The 18,494-nt window shown below is 39.0% G+C and overlaps 1 protein-coding gene across 1 annotated transcript; it reads right to left on the bottom strand.

Annotated features, from left to right (window-relative positions):
* Positions 1-5,175: 5,175 nt before the first annotated feature.
* Positions 5,176-16,559, bottom strand: LOC106873359 (GEL complex subunit OPTI). The gene is made up of 4 exons (XM_089348533.1): positions 16,298-16,559; positions 11,786-11,889; positions 9,234-9,363; positions 5,176-5,804 (listed from the first exon to the last, which is right to left on the bottom strand). The coding sequence occupies exons 1-4, from the start codon at positions 16,406-16,408 to the stop codon at positions 5,760-5,762; spliced, it is 390 nt and encodes a 129-aa protein (XP_089204659.1). The 5' UTR covers positions 16,409-16,559; the 3' UTR covers positions 5,176-5,759.
* Between the last annotated feature and the right edge of the window lie 1,935 nt (positions 16,560-18,494).

Here is an 18,494-nt window from a genome sequence, read left to right as displayed (position 1 = left end):
AAGCCAGATCTGGCCAGTTTGAACACAAACTGGACACTCTAACCCCAAACAGTCCTCACTATATGATGTGATTCTTTACTCACAGAACACTATTTTTCCTTTATCCTTTCATCAGTTTTGGCAGCCCTGTCAAAGGTTACAGGTGCTACCCTTCTCTGATTCACCCTTTAGCATTCAGATTACTCTGTCAAATGTAAAGCTTATTTAATCACATTGTTTTGAATTAATCATGGATTATCTCATAGCTTTGAGAGTTCAATGATATGAGTGCTTATTTTTTAAAATGACATATGCTTGAGAAGACCTGTTGAGTAAAGTAAAACCAATACCGTAGCTGGGGCCAGTGCCCCCTGACTGGATCCCATGCCGGTGACACATGAAAAGCACCCTCCAAATGTGGTTGATGCCCAGTCCACCTGACTGGGCTCCCATGCCAGTGGCACGTAAAAAGCACCAACTGATTGTTGGTTGATGCCTGTACCTCCTGACTGGCTCTTGTGCTGGTGGCAAGTAAAAAGCGCCATCTGAACGTGGTCAATGCTAGTGGCACGTGAAAAGCATTATCCAAACGTGATCCATGCCAGGCCTGCCTGACTGGCTCCTGTGCCGGTGGCACGTAAAAAGCACCCACTACACTCTCGGAGTGGTTGGCATGAAGAGGGGCATCCAGCTGTAGAAACATTACCAGATCAGATTGGAGCCTCGTGCAGCTGCTGGTTCTCCAGACCTCGGTCAAACCGTCCAAACCATTTTCCATGCCAGCATGGAAAATGGATGTTGGGGAGGTGTGAGGGGCCAGATTTAGATCGTTTGAACATAAATCAAGTAGGATATGTATGGCTGGTTTAAATGCTAAAGGGTTAAGCTTAAAGAAAAGAAACATTGCTATATTTATCATTATTAATAAAAGATTAAATAAGTATGTAGAACGCAGTTTTAAAAACATGCTTTCCATTGTAAAGTATCATTTTTTCTTTTGTTGCTTTCTATTGAACAACAGATTAGTGATTGACTATTTGTAAGAGAGATTGCTAGATGTTTCTGTCTCCCTTCCCCCACACAGATCTTTATGTAATTATTAAAACAAAACAAAAATAAAAAAGAAATATTTGGTGTCGACTTTGATATCTGGCAGCGACATATTTAACTTCCTTGGTATCGTTTTAGGTTTGTGTCAGCTTTTATTTATATAACAAGCTTCCAGTAGAATGAGGTTAGTTTCTCTTGTTATAATAATTATATATTTTGAAATGCTTTCTAGGTAAAGCATGCTTTCAGTGAATTATTATTTCAGCTTCATGTTTTTTATGTCTCTTCATTACCAAAAGAAACTGTTGTCTCAAAGTATGATTGTAGAAATAACAGGTAGTAGTTTGCTCTTTCTACATAATTTGTGTAAAGACATTCCCTTCATCCATCTCTTATGTGAGCGACAACTGAAATAAGTTCCATCTTACACAATATCAAACTTCATTTTGGTCTAAAAGTTCTAAACACGAAATGTTTTTAATAAAAGAAAAACTTTTTCCAATAAATTGTTCCTTTCTTTTTTTTTTTTTTTTTAAATTTAAATTTTTTATTTTGTTAAAAAAAGTGGGGGGAGCCTACTAAAAACTGCTTTCCTCTTCCCATTTTACCTATCCTGGCAATACTCTGGGTTAAATTCATCAACTATATACAAGGGAGAGTCAAAAATTATACGCACTCTTGATTTTTCAATGTATTTACACAAAAGCAGGAGATAAACAGATAGATAGTCCCCTTTTTTGATGCACTTGGTCCAGTGGTCCACAAGCTTGCATATTCACTGCTTCCTTCACATCTTCATCCATAGGAAATTGTCAACCTTGTAAACCATCTTTGAGTGGTCCAAAGATATGATAGTCAGAAAGGGGTAGGCAGGGTGTTCCAGCACCTCAAAACCCAATTGGTTAATGCTTTCAACGGTTTGGGCAACCATGTGATAGCATGCATTGTCATGCAACAACAAAACTTTCTTCAATAGGTTTCCGTATTTGGTCTGAATTGCTGGCTTCAGTTTATTAGCCAGCAAAGCACTGTTGATTGTACACCTCTTCTCCAGAGCAATCGGATCACTGCTCTTTGTTCTTTTGTGCACATTGCTAGTGAAGCGGCCATGCTTACACTGTAAATCTGGAAAGAAAAATGGCGCAGTCAGGCTCAAACTTTGATCATGTGATCACAATAGTACCAACTATAAGCACGTTTGCACAGAAGGCAGTGTGGCAATACTAAAGATGTTATGGTTAAAGTGCAGATAATTTTTGACTTCCTCTCATAGATGCAGATATGGCTGTGTGCTAAGAAGTTTGCTTCCCAACCACGTGGTTCCAGGAAGTGTCATCTTGGGCAAATGCCTTCTACTATGGCCCTGGGCCAACCAAAGATTTGTGAGTGGATTTGGTAGATGGAAACTGAAAATAGCCTGTCGTATTATAAAAGACCTCCTTCGGTAATGAATGACCATGGAATTGCACCTAGAAAGTTCCCCTTTGAGATACAAGTCTGGGCAAATTTGTTTATAGAAGACCAGCAGTCATCCATGCATACCAGCCTCTCATCTCCATGGCACTGATGATGTCCTAGAAAAAGGCGAAGGCTGATATAACTTCGCACCAGAGATGTCGCAACTCATTTCTACAGCTGAATGAACTTGAGCAACGTGAAATAAAGAGTCTTGCTCAAGAACAACACAACCCAGTCCAAGAATCAAATTAGTTACCTCATGATTGTAAGTGTGACACTTTAACCACTGAGCCATGGGCTTTCATCGTATATATATCTGTGTGTCTTTGTCCTCCATCTCTGCTTAACAATTTGGTGTCGCTTTGTTGATGTCCCCATAACTTAGCGGCTCAGCAAAAGAAACCAATCAAATAAGTCCAGGCTTTTAAAATACGTAATGCATGGACAATGTAATACAAATGAACTGAGAAAATCTGGATGCAAGATGAATCGGATGTAGTGTAGAAAAGAAAAGACTTCTGATATAATGTGTATGGAGGATGACAACTGTTTAAAGATGTGCAGAATATTCTCAGTTGATAGAACTTATGGAAGAAGAAAACCTGGAACAAAGCAATGAGCATTGTTCTCAAGATGCTCTGCCTTGCAGAGAAGATGATTGTTGACTCTGCATCACCAAGACAATCAAATGTTAAAAGCATTAAAAAAAAAGCCATATAGAGTTATACACACATCTGGCAGAATATGCTTTATTTCTTTCTAATCTTCACAAAACCTCTGCATTCAGGGCCAACATTCATTACCAAGCAGCATTACAGTTCATACACAAGTATCATACAATTTACCTTTCATTCAGAGAAAGAAACCCTTTGTAAACAACAACACCAATAGCTCCCAGAACTTTTTTTCCAACCTGGCTACTCTATGCTTGTGGAACATTCGTCTCCATTGTTAATTAGGTCACCAGGTAACAAAAACTATCAACTACATCCAGGGAGCTTTCTAGGCATCTGAGAGAATCTATTTCACATGCATTCATAGTGTTTATTGCCCCTGTGCACCTATACAAAGAAATCTACTGCTCTGTTAGCCTGCCTGTGATTCCACTGTATTTTTTGTACCTCTGTACTTAATACTGACTGGAAACAAGGTCATAGTATGGAAGTTTCTAGCTTATCCTTTTCTAAATACACAGCAAGGCCTTTTCCCCACTGATTGTAACACAGTCCTATCTTCTTTGCAACCTATTAATACTTAAGTCTTTGTAAAATTTACATAGAGGCCTTTCAATTCTAGGTTTTGCTTCCAGGTTAAGAATTTCTTCTCTAAATCTACGAGAGATTCAGTTCTGTGAACTAGATCATTGCCATACAGGAGTTCCAACAGGTAGCTGGTCTTAAACTCTTCCGTTATGACTTACAGGAGGCTCTTTGGAGGAACATGGCTTAATTGTTAGGGTGTTGGAATCATGATCAGAAGAATGTGGTTTCGATTTCTGGACTGGGCAATGCATTGTGCTCTGGAGCAAAATACTTCATTTCACATTGGCTCAGTCCACTCAGGTGGCAAAAATGAGTAATCTGTGATGGACCAGTGTCCTATCCAAGGGGAAAATATATGTGCCACAGAAACTAGTTCTATGAATCTCTACGACTCCAGAAGAAACTTTATCCGATCCTATCCTATATGATACTCTCTCTCCTATTCACCATAACAAAAGATGAACATTGGCGCAGGAGTGGCTGTGTGGTAAGTAGCTTACTTACTAACCACATGGTTACATCCCTGTAACTTAGCGGTTCGGCAAAAGAAACCGATAGAATAAGTACTAGGCTTCCAAAGAATAAGTCCTGGGATCGATTTACTCGACTAAAGGCAGTGTTCTAGCATGGCCACAGTCAAATGACTGGAACAAGTAAAAGAGTAAAAAAAAAAAAAAAAAAGAGATTGAATCATGACAACTCAGGATAGACTGACTCACTCTCATGCTTCCATATATCCCAAGAGCCTCTCATAGCAGTGCTTCAAAGTCTCTTTTCGTTATCATTAAACATTGACTATTCAATTATCATTCTAGACACATCTCTAGCATGCTACTTACCAATTTGAAATGCCTTATGGAGGTTTCAGGTCTTCATATTAGAGAACATTTGCAAGCTTTTTCTTCTTTCTACCATTTCTGTTGTTATACCTCATGTCCAGATTCTTGCTATTTGATATCTTACTTTCCTGTAATCTTTCTTTCAACCTTATCTCTTAGCTTTCATAGTGAAGGCATGTGGCTTAGTGGTTAGAGGCATTCGGCTCACGATCGGAAGGTCATGAGTTCGATTCCAGGCGACGCATTGTGTCCTTGAGCAAGACACTTTATTTCACGTTGCTCCAGTCCACTCAGCTGGCAAAAATGAGTAGTACCTGTATTTCAAAGGGCCGGCCTTGTCACACTCTGTGTCACCCCAAATCTCTCTGAGAACTACGTTAAGGGTACACGTGTCTGTAGATTGCTCAGTCACTTGCATGTTAATTTCAAGAGCAAGCCGTTCCGTTGATCGGATCAACTGGGACCCTCGTCGTCGTAACCGACGGAGTGCTAGCTTTCATAATCCTATACCTGGTGCTATAACAGGAATAGTACTGTAGTACTGGGGCTAAAGGACAACAACAAGAACAACAACAAAACCAATACAATTTCCAGTTTGTCAATATTTTATTGAGGATGATGAAACCATCTTTTGATTATTATGGCAGCAAACTATTATTTCTTCTGTTTCCAGTTTCTTTTTTTCTCCCTATCTCTCTCTCTCACCTCGGCACCCCCACCCCTTCTCACTTCAGAAGTCTGCCAACATTGTGATGCAGTAATAAACTACTTTGAAGTTGTTTTACTCAAAGTCTGAGAAAACAACCAAAAGAGCTGTGTTGGAATAAATGGAAACGAAACAGAACAAATGTTGATAAGACATGTGTATGAGTTTAGTTTAACAACCATGGTGAAGTAGTTATGTTGGAATTATACCTTGTTGGGTAAGATGAGAATCAGCTTTGAATATTCTAGTGCCAACCATATATCGAAAAAAGTTTTATTCTGTTAGAAGGCAGTTTTTCAAACAAGGAAAGAACCGTACAGTGTTGACACACACACTCACACACACATGTATATATAATGTGTATATATATATAGATATATATATACATATATATATATATATATATATATATATATATATATATATATATATATATATATAGAAATATGTGTGTGTGTGTGCCTGCTATAAATCTGAGTATAAAGATGAGTACAAAACAATCCAAACGACCTGAAATTAGAAGAAAAAAGACAAAATTGTAAAATGCTTGGTAAAAATATTCAACAGGCATGGCTCTGTGGTAAGAATCTTACTTCCCAACCAAAATGGTTCTGAGTTCAGTCCCACAGCGTGGCACTTTGGGCAAGTGTCTTCTGCTATAGCCTCAGACTGACCAGAGCCTTGTGAGTGGATTTGATAGAGAGAAACTGAAAGAAGCCTTTTGTGTATATGCATATGCACACATATATATATATATCACGTTAAACGGTGATGATATATATATATATATATATATATATATATATATATATATATATATATAATAAATGAAAAATGCATTAAATACTGCAAAACATACATGTAGGGCAGACACAGAAGGACCCAAATTCTTTATCAGTTATCGACCAAAAATACTAATACTCAGTTTTGTGCCTTTAATGAGTTTTAGTATTTTTGGTCGATAATGGATGAAGAATTTGGGTCCTTCTGTCTCTGCCCTACATATACGTTTTGCAGTATTTAAGTATTTAATGCATTTATCATTTACGGAATAACGCCATGCATCCCGACTTCTGTTAACAATAAATTTATATATATATATATATATCATCATCATCATCATCGTTTAACGTCCGCTTTCCATGCTAGCATGGGTTGGACGATTTGACTGAGGACTGGTGCAACCGGATGGCTACACCAGGCTCCAATCTAATTTGGCAGAGTTTCTACAGCTGGATGCCCTTCCTAACGCCAACCACTCAGAGAGTGTAGTGGGTGCTTTTACGTGTCACCCGCACGAAAACGGCCACGCTCGAAATGGTGTCTTTTATGTGCCACTCGCACAAGAGCCAGTCCAGGGGCACTGGCAATGATCTCGCTCGAAAACCCTACAAGGCCAGTCAGGCGGTACTGGCAACGGTCACGCTCAGGATGGTACATCTTATGTGCCACCCGCACAAGAGCCAGTCCAGGGGCCCTGGCAATACATATATATACTTTATTATTAAAACTGCAAAAATACCACGAAAAACTGCTACTCAGATTTTCACGTTCCTATTTATCAGACAGTTGTGATTAAGAATGGGACAAGAATTAAAGTTATATGTGTAAATATATTGTACAATTTACATTGACAGATACACATTTGAATTTGGTTTCATTTCATTGGTTGTTTCAACTAACGTTTTCTTTTTTAAGAAATGGTGATATAAAATTGAATATCATTTTGTGTAAAATCGAAGAAAATATAACCTTAATTCTTGTCCCATTCTTAATCACAACTGTCTGATGAACGGGAACAGGAAACTCTGAGTAGCAGTTTTTTAGGATATTTTTGCATTATATCAGGCTCTTTTGCCGAACCGCTAAGTTACAGGAATGTAAACACACCAACACAAATTGTCAAGTGATGGTGGGGGACAAACACAGACACAAAGACACACACATGCACGCGCACACATGTATAGATGATGGGCTTTTAGTTTCTGTCTACTAAATCTCCTCACATGGCTTTGGTCAGCCCAAGGCTATAGTAGAAGACACTTGCTCAAGGTGCCACACAGTGGGACTGAATTTGAAACCATGTGGTTGGGAAGCAAACTTCTTAACCACACAGCCATGGCTGTACCTATAATGATAACAATAATTTTAAATTTTGGTATAAGGCCTGCAATTTTAAGGAGAAGGGTAAGTTGATACCATTGCTCCAGGCAATGGTATCAACTTGTCAGTAATTACTCAAGGTAGGCAGTTGGCGACCTTTATGCAGTCAAATACACAAAAAATAAGCGAAACACAGATGTGTGACCGAGTTGAAGACAGATTTACTTCTGCCTTTATAGCATGTAAAGAAAACGGTGTTGTAGGAGATTAAAAATCAGGGTTGAATGATACCAACCTAATCTACAAAAAAATAATATATTTTGTATTTTATGTATAGTAATCAGAGTAACCTTCATAATTTTATTGAATTAGGTGCATATTTTGCCATAAAAGGAAAATGTTGCTATCGATCTATTTTATTCAAGGTAGGAACTGCCTAACTTGCCGGCATGGCCAAGCATTGTCCCCAACACTTGACTGAATATCATTTTATTAACCCCAAAAGGATGAAAGGCAGAATTGACCTCAGTAGGATTTGAACTCAAAATGTAAAGATCAGAGAAAATATTGCCAAGCAGTTTTCCTGATGCTCTAACAATTCTGCCAGCTTGCTGCTTTAACCCTTTAACACTGATTACTCTGTCAAATTTAATGGATATTTATTCATATTGTGCCGATGGCACGTATAAAGTACCTTTCGAGCGCTGGGCCTCACAGAGGCAATGAAAAGTGACCGAGACCAGTGGCAATACACTGTGCTTGAGTAGAAGACAGACCCATCAAGCCAAGTGAAATTCTATTCGTGGCAGATACTAGTGTCATGCAACTGGTACCCATTCCGGTGGCATGTAAAAGCACCCATTACACTCTTGCAGTAGTTGGCATTAGGAAAAGCATCCAGCTGTAGAAACCATGCCAAACCGTGCTCCCTCAGCTTGCCAGTTCTGGTCAAGCTGTCCAACTCATGCCAGCACGGACAACGGATGCTAAATGATGATGATGATGGACCAGATCATCCCCTGAGCAATTTAACTGTCCAACAATCTATTATGTTGTTTGACAAGTGCTAAGCCACAAGTTCACTGACCAGATTTATCTTTGCTCCCCATATTCCTTTACAATGGGACTTGACTACTTTTACTTCCTTGGAGTCTGATACCTTTACTGTGGTAGCATCCGCAAATGCTGAAGCAGTTCTCATCTATCCCAGCTCAGAATGGATGCCCCTGGAAAGTTCCTTCTTCTGTAGCATTGGCTCGAGAGCCAAATCATCATCATCTAATGCTTGCTTTCTATGCTGGCATGAGTCGGATGGCTTGACAAGAGTTGGCAAGGCAGAGAGTTGTACCAGGTTCCATTGTCTGTTCTAGCAAGGTTTCTACAGCTGGATGCCCTTCCTAACACCAACCACTTTAGAGTGTACTGGGTGCTCTTTATGTGACACCATTATCAGTGCTTTTTAGGTGGCACCAACACCAGTGTTCTCTATGTGGCACCAGCACCAGTGTTCTTTATGTGGCACCAGCACCAGTGCTTTTTATGTAACACCAGCACCAGTGTTCTTTATGTGGCATCAGCACCAGTGCTTTTTATGTGGCACCAGCACCAGTACCAGTGCTTTTTATGTGGCACCAGTACCAGTGTTCTCTATGTGGCACCAGTACCAGTGCTTTTTATGTGGCACCAGTACCAGTGTTCTCTATGTGGCACCAGCAGTAGTGCTTTTTATGTGGACCCATCACCATAAATAGTAGATCATAGCATACAAGTATATATATATATAGTTATGTTCATATAAACAATGGATAAATTTTTTTTGAAAAAAAGGGTACTAACTAGAAATGAGGAAAACGAAGTCATCAATCCTTCTTTTAAAATCTCTGCTGAGCCACCATATTCTTCATCTTCAACACGCTGGAAAGTGCTGTAGTACATGTATATAAAGCCAACATTGATGAGGAAAAAACTGAAAGAGAAGACGAAAAGATGACATTTAGTCAAGACATGTGAGACAAACTTTGCTGTGTAAAAACGAGAAAACATCAAATACTGACCTTGACAATTAATTAAAGACAGACGGGTGTAGGGGAGGATAAAGGGGACAGTTAAATTTCGTGTATTAATGGATACATTGAAATACTAGAGTCTTTCCCCAACCACTGAAATAAATAGAGCAATAGGTCATGACATATAGAGCTGTGAGAAAATATAAAATTAATATCTATTTAGGTTTCTGCTTTATCTGTTAGATGAAAGGAAAGGAAGGAGGAACGAAGAAAAGATATGTCGAGTAGTAGCTACTACTATTATTACTACCATCAGAAACATCGTTTTCATTGCTGGTGGTGGCAGAAGTTGTCGTCTCTACTGCTGCCACCACCACCACCACCACCACTACTACCATTTATCTTTAGATTTGCTCTTCTATGTTACTGTAGGTTAGCTCAACTACAAGTGACATTAAATAAGCTAGTATGGAGTTAATAGGGAACGCACCAAATAGAGGATGGATGGATGGCAGGATCGGAAGAACGTCAGACAAAATGTTTTGGGGTGGTTAGTTACATTCATGTGAGCAGGAGACTGTATTTCCTGCTGCCCCAGTCCACTCGGCTGGCAAAAATGAGTCATTCCTGTATTTCAAAGGGCCAACCTCATCACATTCTGCATCATGCTGAATACCCCTGAGAACTAAGTTAAATGTACACAGGTGCAGGAGTGGTTGTGTGGTAAGTATCTTGCTTACCAACCACATGGTTCTGGGTTCAGTCCCACTGCATGGCATCTTGGACAAGTGTCTTCTACTATAGCCTCAGTCCAACCAAAGCCTTGTGAGTGGATTTGGTAGACAAGAAGACTATTGTGTGTTTGTGTGTGTGTATTTGTGTGTATGTGTTTCTTCCCCGCCATCACTTGACAACTGATGCTGGTGTATTTACGTGCCCATAACTTAGCGGTTCGGCAAAAGAAACTGATAGAATAAGAATAGGCTGAATAAAGTTCAGAGCTACTACCTCTGTTAGTAATGAAGTGCCTCTCTCAGAGTGAAAGGCAGATTTTATGATACTCGTGTATGTACAGCTGTGCTACATGGTAGTGAGACATGGGATATGACAACTGAGGTTATGTGAAGGCTTGAAAGAAATGAAGCCAGCATGCTCCACTGGATGGGTAATGTCAGTGTGCATCTATGACAGAGTGTAAGTGATTTGAGAGAAGAACTGGGTATACGAGGTGTCAGATGTAGCATGTAAGAGAGAAGACTGTGCTGGTATGGTCATGTGATGCATAAGAATCAAGACAATTGCATGAAGAAGTGCTGATCTTTTGATGCAACTGTAGAGGGAACATGTGGAAGAAATAGATCTAGGAAGACATGGGATGAAATGGTGAGAAAGGATCTTCAGAAGTTGGGCCTCACAGAGGGGATGACAGGAGACCAAGACTCCTGGCAATTTGCTGTATTTGAGAAGACATGTCAAGTTAAGTAAAATCGTGGTTGTCTTTGTATACAGGCTTGTCCCCTGCAACCATCTCCAGCTGAGAAGTTTTAATATTGTGGGAATGTGGGTGCTGGTGCCACATAAAAAGTACCCATATCAGTGCCATGCAAAAGCACCCATGCTGGTGCTGCATAAAAGCACCCAGTACATCTTATAAAGTGGTTGCCATTAGGAAGGGCATCCAGCCATAGAAACCATGCCAAAACAGACACAGAGCCTAAGCAGCTCTTCAGCTTGCTAGCTCCTGTCAAACCATCTAACCCATGCAGCATGGAAAATGGATATTAAATAATGATGATTATATATATATATATACATATATATATATATATATATATATATATATATATATATATATATATCATCATCGTTTAACGTCCGCTTTCCATGCTAGCATGGGTTGGACGATTTGACTGAGGACTGGTGAACCGGATGGCTGCACCAGGCTCCAATCTGATCTGGCAGAGTTTCTACAGCTGGATGCCCTTCCTAACGCCAACCACTCCAAGAGGGCCAGTCATGCGGTACTGGCAATGGCCACGCTCAAAATAGAGTTTTTTTTTACATGCCACCTGCACAGGAACCAGTCCAGCGGCACTGGCAATGACCTCACTTGAATGATTTTCTAACATGCCACCGGCACAAGAAAATCATATATATATATATATATATATATATATATGTATATATATGAGATGCTGTAGACTCTAAGCAAACACTTAGAATAGCAAAGCTTCAATTCCTGGGGAAAGTCAATTGATTAATGTGTTCTGAGAAAAGAGAATTCCTACTGTCTCATTTTCTACCTGGTTGAATTGTGACCGTTTATACCTGATCCAGGAGGTCTATGAGAAAGAGTTCATTAACAAAAAACAATGTGCTTACATTAAAATTCCAAAGATGCCTTTCAAGGGAATAATTCCCCATATAAGTCCAAGAAAGATGCCCAAAATTTGCCGCATCCAGTAAATAACGTCGAGGAATTCATCCTGTAAAATAAAGACATCGAAAATGAATTCTAAACAAGACAACAAAAATAAATAAATAAAATAAAATAGAAGAACGAAACAAAAAAAGAGCAATTTATTGATTGGTCACTGATGTTTTAATTGTTAGGTCTGGAGGAAATGGAAGACCAATGCATGGCCATTGCAAGTCCTCTTGGATTGGTGAGAATGATGTCATTAATGTTCATCTTGAACCTTTTAAAGTCAACATCTGTGAGAAAGATATGAAGAGAAGAGAATGGGGATTCTAGGATGTTGAAGTTTCGGGAAGGAAAAAAAAAAGACTGGGCATAGTGATTAGGGAGAAGTTTGAAGGGGGCAGCATGGATACAAGGATAAATTGAAGAGGAGAGATGGCCTGCGTATATACACACACACACACACAGACATCTGGCTTCTGTCAAAACTCCCCTCATCTTCCCAACACCTACTGTAGGCCCTTCTGCTCTCCCTCACCCACTGCAGGCCCCTCCACTCTTTTCCATGTGCCTATCCGCATACTCTCCATACCCTCGCACATCTTCCTCACCTGCCTTCCAGCCACTCCAATTTCCTTCACCATCACCTGTCTTTTCCACCTTTAAAGATATCCACGCACATTCTGATGGAACATCCCCCTCTGTCCCTTCTGTACTATTCTACTCCCCATCCTCACTGTTCACTGTGGGTAGGCTCCAATATATCTCTAACACCATCTATTTCTCTCTATCTCTCACTGTGATTGTCTCCCTATCTTTCTCACTTCCTTGTCCGACTAGAGTAGCAAAGAATTTCTTCCATAATAAAATACCTATCCCTATCCCGCTATTATACTCTAATCTCTTGCTTGGCACAAACCCACTTCCCTTGGTTCCACTCCTTCTCTCAGCTAAGACTTTGTCTTGCAAGTTACTTGGTGCCTCTGCTGGTGTTGGGGATTGGTGCCACCTAAAAGGCACCAAATGCACTCTGTGAAGTAGCTGGCGTTAGAAAGGGCATCCAGCAGTAGAAACCAAGTCAAAACAGACAATTGGAGCTTGGTGCAACTTCCTGGCCTTGCCAGCTCCTGTCAAATTATCCAACCCATGCCAGCATGGAAAACAGACACTAAATGATGATGATAAAAATGTTTAGAAAGTGGAATAAATTACGTTGCCATGAGAACTACCTACCTCCAGCAGTCAAGCAAAATGACAAAAAAAAAAAAAATCTTTCATTTAATCTGACATTTTGCTTAGTAATTATTAAGACAATTTGAGTTCACAACCCTGGGTAGTTTCTGAGATAGCAAAGCAAACAACAACAGACACCACTACCATCATCATCAAACTCTAGCATTTAAACCGGCTATACCAGGCCATAATATTCTATGTCTACATTCAAACTGGCCAGATCCAGTCACTCACACCTGCCCTACAATGTCATTCCAAAAATATACAATCACATTGCTGAAATTCCAAAGCTACAAGATAATGCATCATTAATTAAAAACAATGTGAATAAATAAGCATTATATTTGACAGAGTAATCTGAATGTGAAAGGGTCCATGTTCCTTGCTGGTATGGATTGAACTATTTGACAGAATCTGGTGGGCCCAAGGACTGCATCATACTCCGGTGTCGGCTTTGGCAGGGTTTCCATGGCTGGATGCCTTTTCTAACACCAAACACTTTACAGAGTGTACTAGAGGCTTTTTGTGTACCACAGCACCAGTGAGGTCGCCATGCAGCTTGCAAGACTATGAACTTTGAGGAAGCAGCTTTATGTTGGGAGACGAGAGGTAAAATTATGAGAGAAGGGACCTATTAAACTCTTGGAGAGGTTGGGATTAGGAAGGGTATCCAGCTGTAGAAAACCATGTCAAATCAGACTGGAGTCTGGCGCAGCTTTCCAGCCCTGGTCAAACCGTCCAACCTATGCCAGTATGGACAACGGACGTTAAATGATGATGATGATGATAGAATGGTAATGTATACTATACACACTGGGCTATGATATATCTATATATATATATATAGAATGGTAGAAAAGGTGATGTATATTATAAACATTGGTGAATAACAGGAGAACCAAAGAAAGATGAAATGAACTGAAAATTGTAACAAAGGAATACAAGAGACAAGAGGGCCTGGAATAAGTGACACCAATAAAAGAATTAAAGAATACTTTAAGAAACAAGCATAATTAATATTATGCTGCAAACCTAATAGAATTTTGGCAGACTTTTAGGACTAAACACGAGAAAAAAATTTTTGCAGATTTATATAATTACAACTTTACTTTGGTTGAAAACTTATAGAATAAAGAATCAATGGTAAGATAATGGTCAATTGATTTGGACTTTGCAAATCACATTGGTGATTACTAAGATACAAAAGACACACCAGAATTTTTCCTTCTACTAAAGACAAATAAATAAATAAACCCAAACAAAACCTACTAGAAAACACTATCATAGGTTAAATTCAAATTACGATAAACGTAAACAAACAAACGAAGTTTGCTTTTAGAAGCGTTGAGATGTCTTTTAGAAAGTTAAAGAAGTGATTTTTAAATTCTCAATCGCAGGATAATGCTAATAATAGAGCCTGGACAGGATAAACTACCCCTATTTTGCAGAAAAAAGTGTCACCTACACTTTTTTTCTGCGAAATAGGGGTAGTTTATCCTGTTCAGGCTATACTATTATAGATGTTATTTTTTTCAGAAATGTATATGAATAATATGGTACCACCAAAGAATGGGGTTTGTAGCAAGTAAGGAGTAGTTAAAACGCGGTTAATGTTGTTGTTTAACCCCGAGTAGCCATCATCGAGCAGGCCTATGATCAAAGGTAAGACTCAAGACCATCCAAATCTTTTTTTTAATGCATATTTGGGACTATACTGTCTAAAGTATTTTTCCTTTCTAAGACAATAGAGTTCGATATGATATTTGGCTACTATTTCTAGGCGGTCTGGCAACCATGAAAAGTCGTTTCTGTCTAGTTCAAGTAGAAACCTTGGTACCGTTTAATCCGAAGTGGGCATACCTACAATCAAAAACATTTCAGCCGTGACCATCCCAACTTTTTATAAGTAAATAAGAATATACTACTTCATGTACCCTTTCCTATTTAAAGGCGGCAGGGCGATTCGGCAATTATTTTTAGAAAGTCGCGCGACCACGAAAAGACTTCCCTGTTGAAACTTAGTTTTTTTAAGAATAAAAGATAAATTAAGATATGCAGAAGTTTATATTATTAATTCTTACGTATTATTAATTCCTACGTACAATGGGTGTTCTATGGGCATTTGTATGCTTAAATGCAACGGATCATCAGAGAACACTTGATTGCATTAAGTTCCAAATTGATAAGCCTTAAAAAGTGGGGTTCATTGGAAATAAGTTTATTATTCATGGCATTTAGATAAATGATGTGTGAGGTGCAGTCGTACAAATATTACGTGGTCGGTAGACCAGCTAGAAATAGTAGCCACTTATTCCTCAAACCGCATACTATCATCTAATATAAAAGGAAATACTGAATAATGCTGTTCGGTGTACACGATATCAGGGGGGGGGGACGAGTTGGTTATGATTGTAATACCTTCGATTGCAGGTCTATCGATTAAAGCTATCTAGGGCTAAGCAAACTTTTAATAATAAGGGTAGAAATTGATATTAATCAATTAAAACCAGTGGTTTAGCATATTTAAAAAAATCCGAAGATTAAAATTATATTACATACAAAATTAAGAGGAATGACCAGCAAAAGTGGACTCCTATACGCTAGAAATAGATGCCATCTATTTCTAGCATATAAGAGTCCACTTTTGCTGGTCATTCCTCTTAATTTTGTAGGGCTAAGCAAAGAGTAGCAACAACAAAAAATAATAATAGCAGTAGCCCAAATTCCAACCGATGCATTACTGAATCTTTATAAACGAGCGACCTGTTTGGTAACTTAATAATCGAGGAAAAAAAAAAAATCAATCGATGGTTGTTTAACACTTCACTTCGATCAGAACCCGGTTTCGCTGTCGTTGCGGCATCTTACAATAATATGTAATTAAAATTTCAACGGGGAATAATTTTGAGACAATCGAGGGTTGTATATTAACCTAAAAAAAAAAATATATATATATATGTATATATTTTAACGTAGACTTTGCAGATAATTAAAATAAACAAATGTGTGTGTGTTTTTTTTAATTTCATAATTAATAATTATGAGTTACTAAAAAAAAAAACCGCAATTAGAAGGAAATCTAGAAACGAATATTTTTATCTGTTATTTCGAAGAAAATACTAGATTATTTCACGATTTTATAAATTAATTTCCGCAATGTAAAATATAATATACACACCCCTTTAAGCATAAAGGACTTAAATACTAATTTAAATCCATGAGATTAACAATTTACTAACCTTATCCGGCCACGTTGCTTCTGGAGTAAAAATCTTTGAAAATGTTGATCTTAATGTAATTTCGGAATCTGTCGATTTATTTGCATCTTTTCTTTTTGGAGAAGAAGCCATCTGCTAATTGATAAGATAAAGTCTATACAACAAAATATTTAAAGGTGAAAAATAATTAAATGTATAAAAAGGTTTTCTAAATTCGCTTGAAATGTGTTCTGCTGCATTAATGGAAAATCGGTGTCACAGCAAAATAGTTATTCGTTCATTGTATTTCCCCGGTTATGCGCAGCATACCGCTTCCCCTAGTTTTCTTATCGTTGCCTACTTTTGTCTATACCTACCCACATATATACATACATGCCTGTATGCACGCATGCATACACACCTGCATGTGAAAGTGTATCTTCTTATCTAATTTTCCTTCTTTTTGTCATTCACTTTCTCTAGCGATTCTCTCTCTCTCTTTCTCTCTCTCATGTGTGTGTGTGTGTATGAATATGTATGCATATGTGCAGGAGTGGCTGTGTCATAAGAGGCTTGCTTCCCAACCACATGGTTCCCGGTTCAGTCCCACTGCGTGGCACTTTGGGTTTCTTCTACTGTTTAGCCTCGGGCAGGCCAAAGCCTTCTGAGTAGATTCGGTAGACGGAAACTGAAAGAAGCCCGTCCTAAATGTGTGTGTGTGTGTGTGTTTGTGTGTCTCTGTTTGTCCCCCCCCCCCTCCACCAACATCGCTTGACAACCCATATTAGTGTGTTTACGTCCTCGAAACATAGCGATTCGGCAAAAGATATGACAGAATAAGTACTTGGCTTACAAAGAATAAGTCCTGGGGTCGATTTGTTCGACTAGAGGTGGTGCTCCAGCACGCCCACAGTCAAATGAGTGAAACAAGTAAAAGAATAAAAAAAAATATATATATATATTAAAAGTAAATAAGTTTATGTCCACTCACAGAGTGACCAATGGTTTCATATATATATATACATATATATCAATACATGGTACATGCATGCATACAGAGAGAGAGAAAGAGAGATACATAGATACACACACATACACACACACACGCACACACGCATATAAGAAAAGAGAGATAGAGAAAATGAGAGAATAAACTAGAAATGTCCACAAATATATGATCTTACTGGAATACAGTTACAGTCAATTAAATCAAACCAAGTATATTACTGGGACTTATGTCATCGGCTCTGGGGGAAATGAACATGATTGAATACAACAACTAAGACCCTACCAGCTGTGTAGCAGGGGTTGGGGGCAGCGACGATGCAGTCCAACCCATGGTGATGCTTTTACGAGAGCAGCACTTTTGAGTCTGCTGTATAAGTCAGTGGGGCCCGAGGAGTAGTAAACTCAAGGGCTGACCCGGGCGGTATACACTTTAGCAGCGTCACAAGAACCTGCGATCCGCTCCTTCTGTTGTGCAACAGCTCTAACCCTACACCAAGCACTTTAAAACGTAGGTCAAAAACAACAAAGTTTAAGTAGCCAGAGATGGTGTTGCCTATTGGAAAAACTAGTGCGTAGAGTTGGGGGCTAAAATCTGGAGGTGCCATCGAAATTTTGGCCGACTCACATACACAATGTCTTAATCCAACCCAAAACTCGAAAACGTAATAAAGGGAACAGGTGAGGTCACTCTCGGAGCAGGGAAAAATGGGTTGGTGTGCAGGAGACAAGATGGTTATGCGTTGCTAACTGACACTCCGTCGGTTATGACGACGAGGGTTCCAGTTGATTCAATCAACGGAACAGCCTGCCCGTGAAATTAATGTGCAAGTGGCTGAGTACTCCACAGACATGGGTACTCTTAATGTAATTTTCAGCGAGATTCAGGTTGTGTTGTAAGAAGCTTGCTTCCCAACCACATGGTTCCAGGTTGTCAAGCGATGTTGGGGGGACAAACACACACACACACACACACACACACATATATATATACATATATACGACAGGCTTCTTTCAGTTTCCGTCTACCGAATCCACTCACAAGGCTTTGGTCGGCCCGAGGCTATAGTAGAAGACACTTGCCTAAGGTGCCAAAGCACTTAAACATTTATACAACACCCAAGAACATGACAAGGATCTATTTTAAAACGGGGGCGCCAGTATTTTCTTAACGAAACACTTTGAAACTTGGGACACTGGTAGAATGTGTCATATAAAACATCTTTTACTCTTA

This window comes from Octopus bimaculoides, chromosome 1, assembly GCF_046866305.1.
Source record: "Octopus bimaculoides isolate indiv1 chromosome 1, ASM4686630v1, whole genome shotgun sequence".
NCBI lineage: Eukaryota > Metazoa > Mollusca > Cephalopoda > Octopoda > Octopodidae > Octopus > Octopus bimaculoides.
The sequence above is the reverse complement of the archived record's forward strand: the minus strand, read 5'-3'. Positions and strand labels throughout refer to the sequence as shown.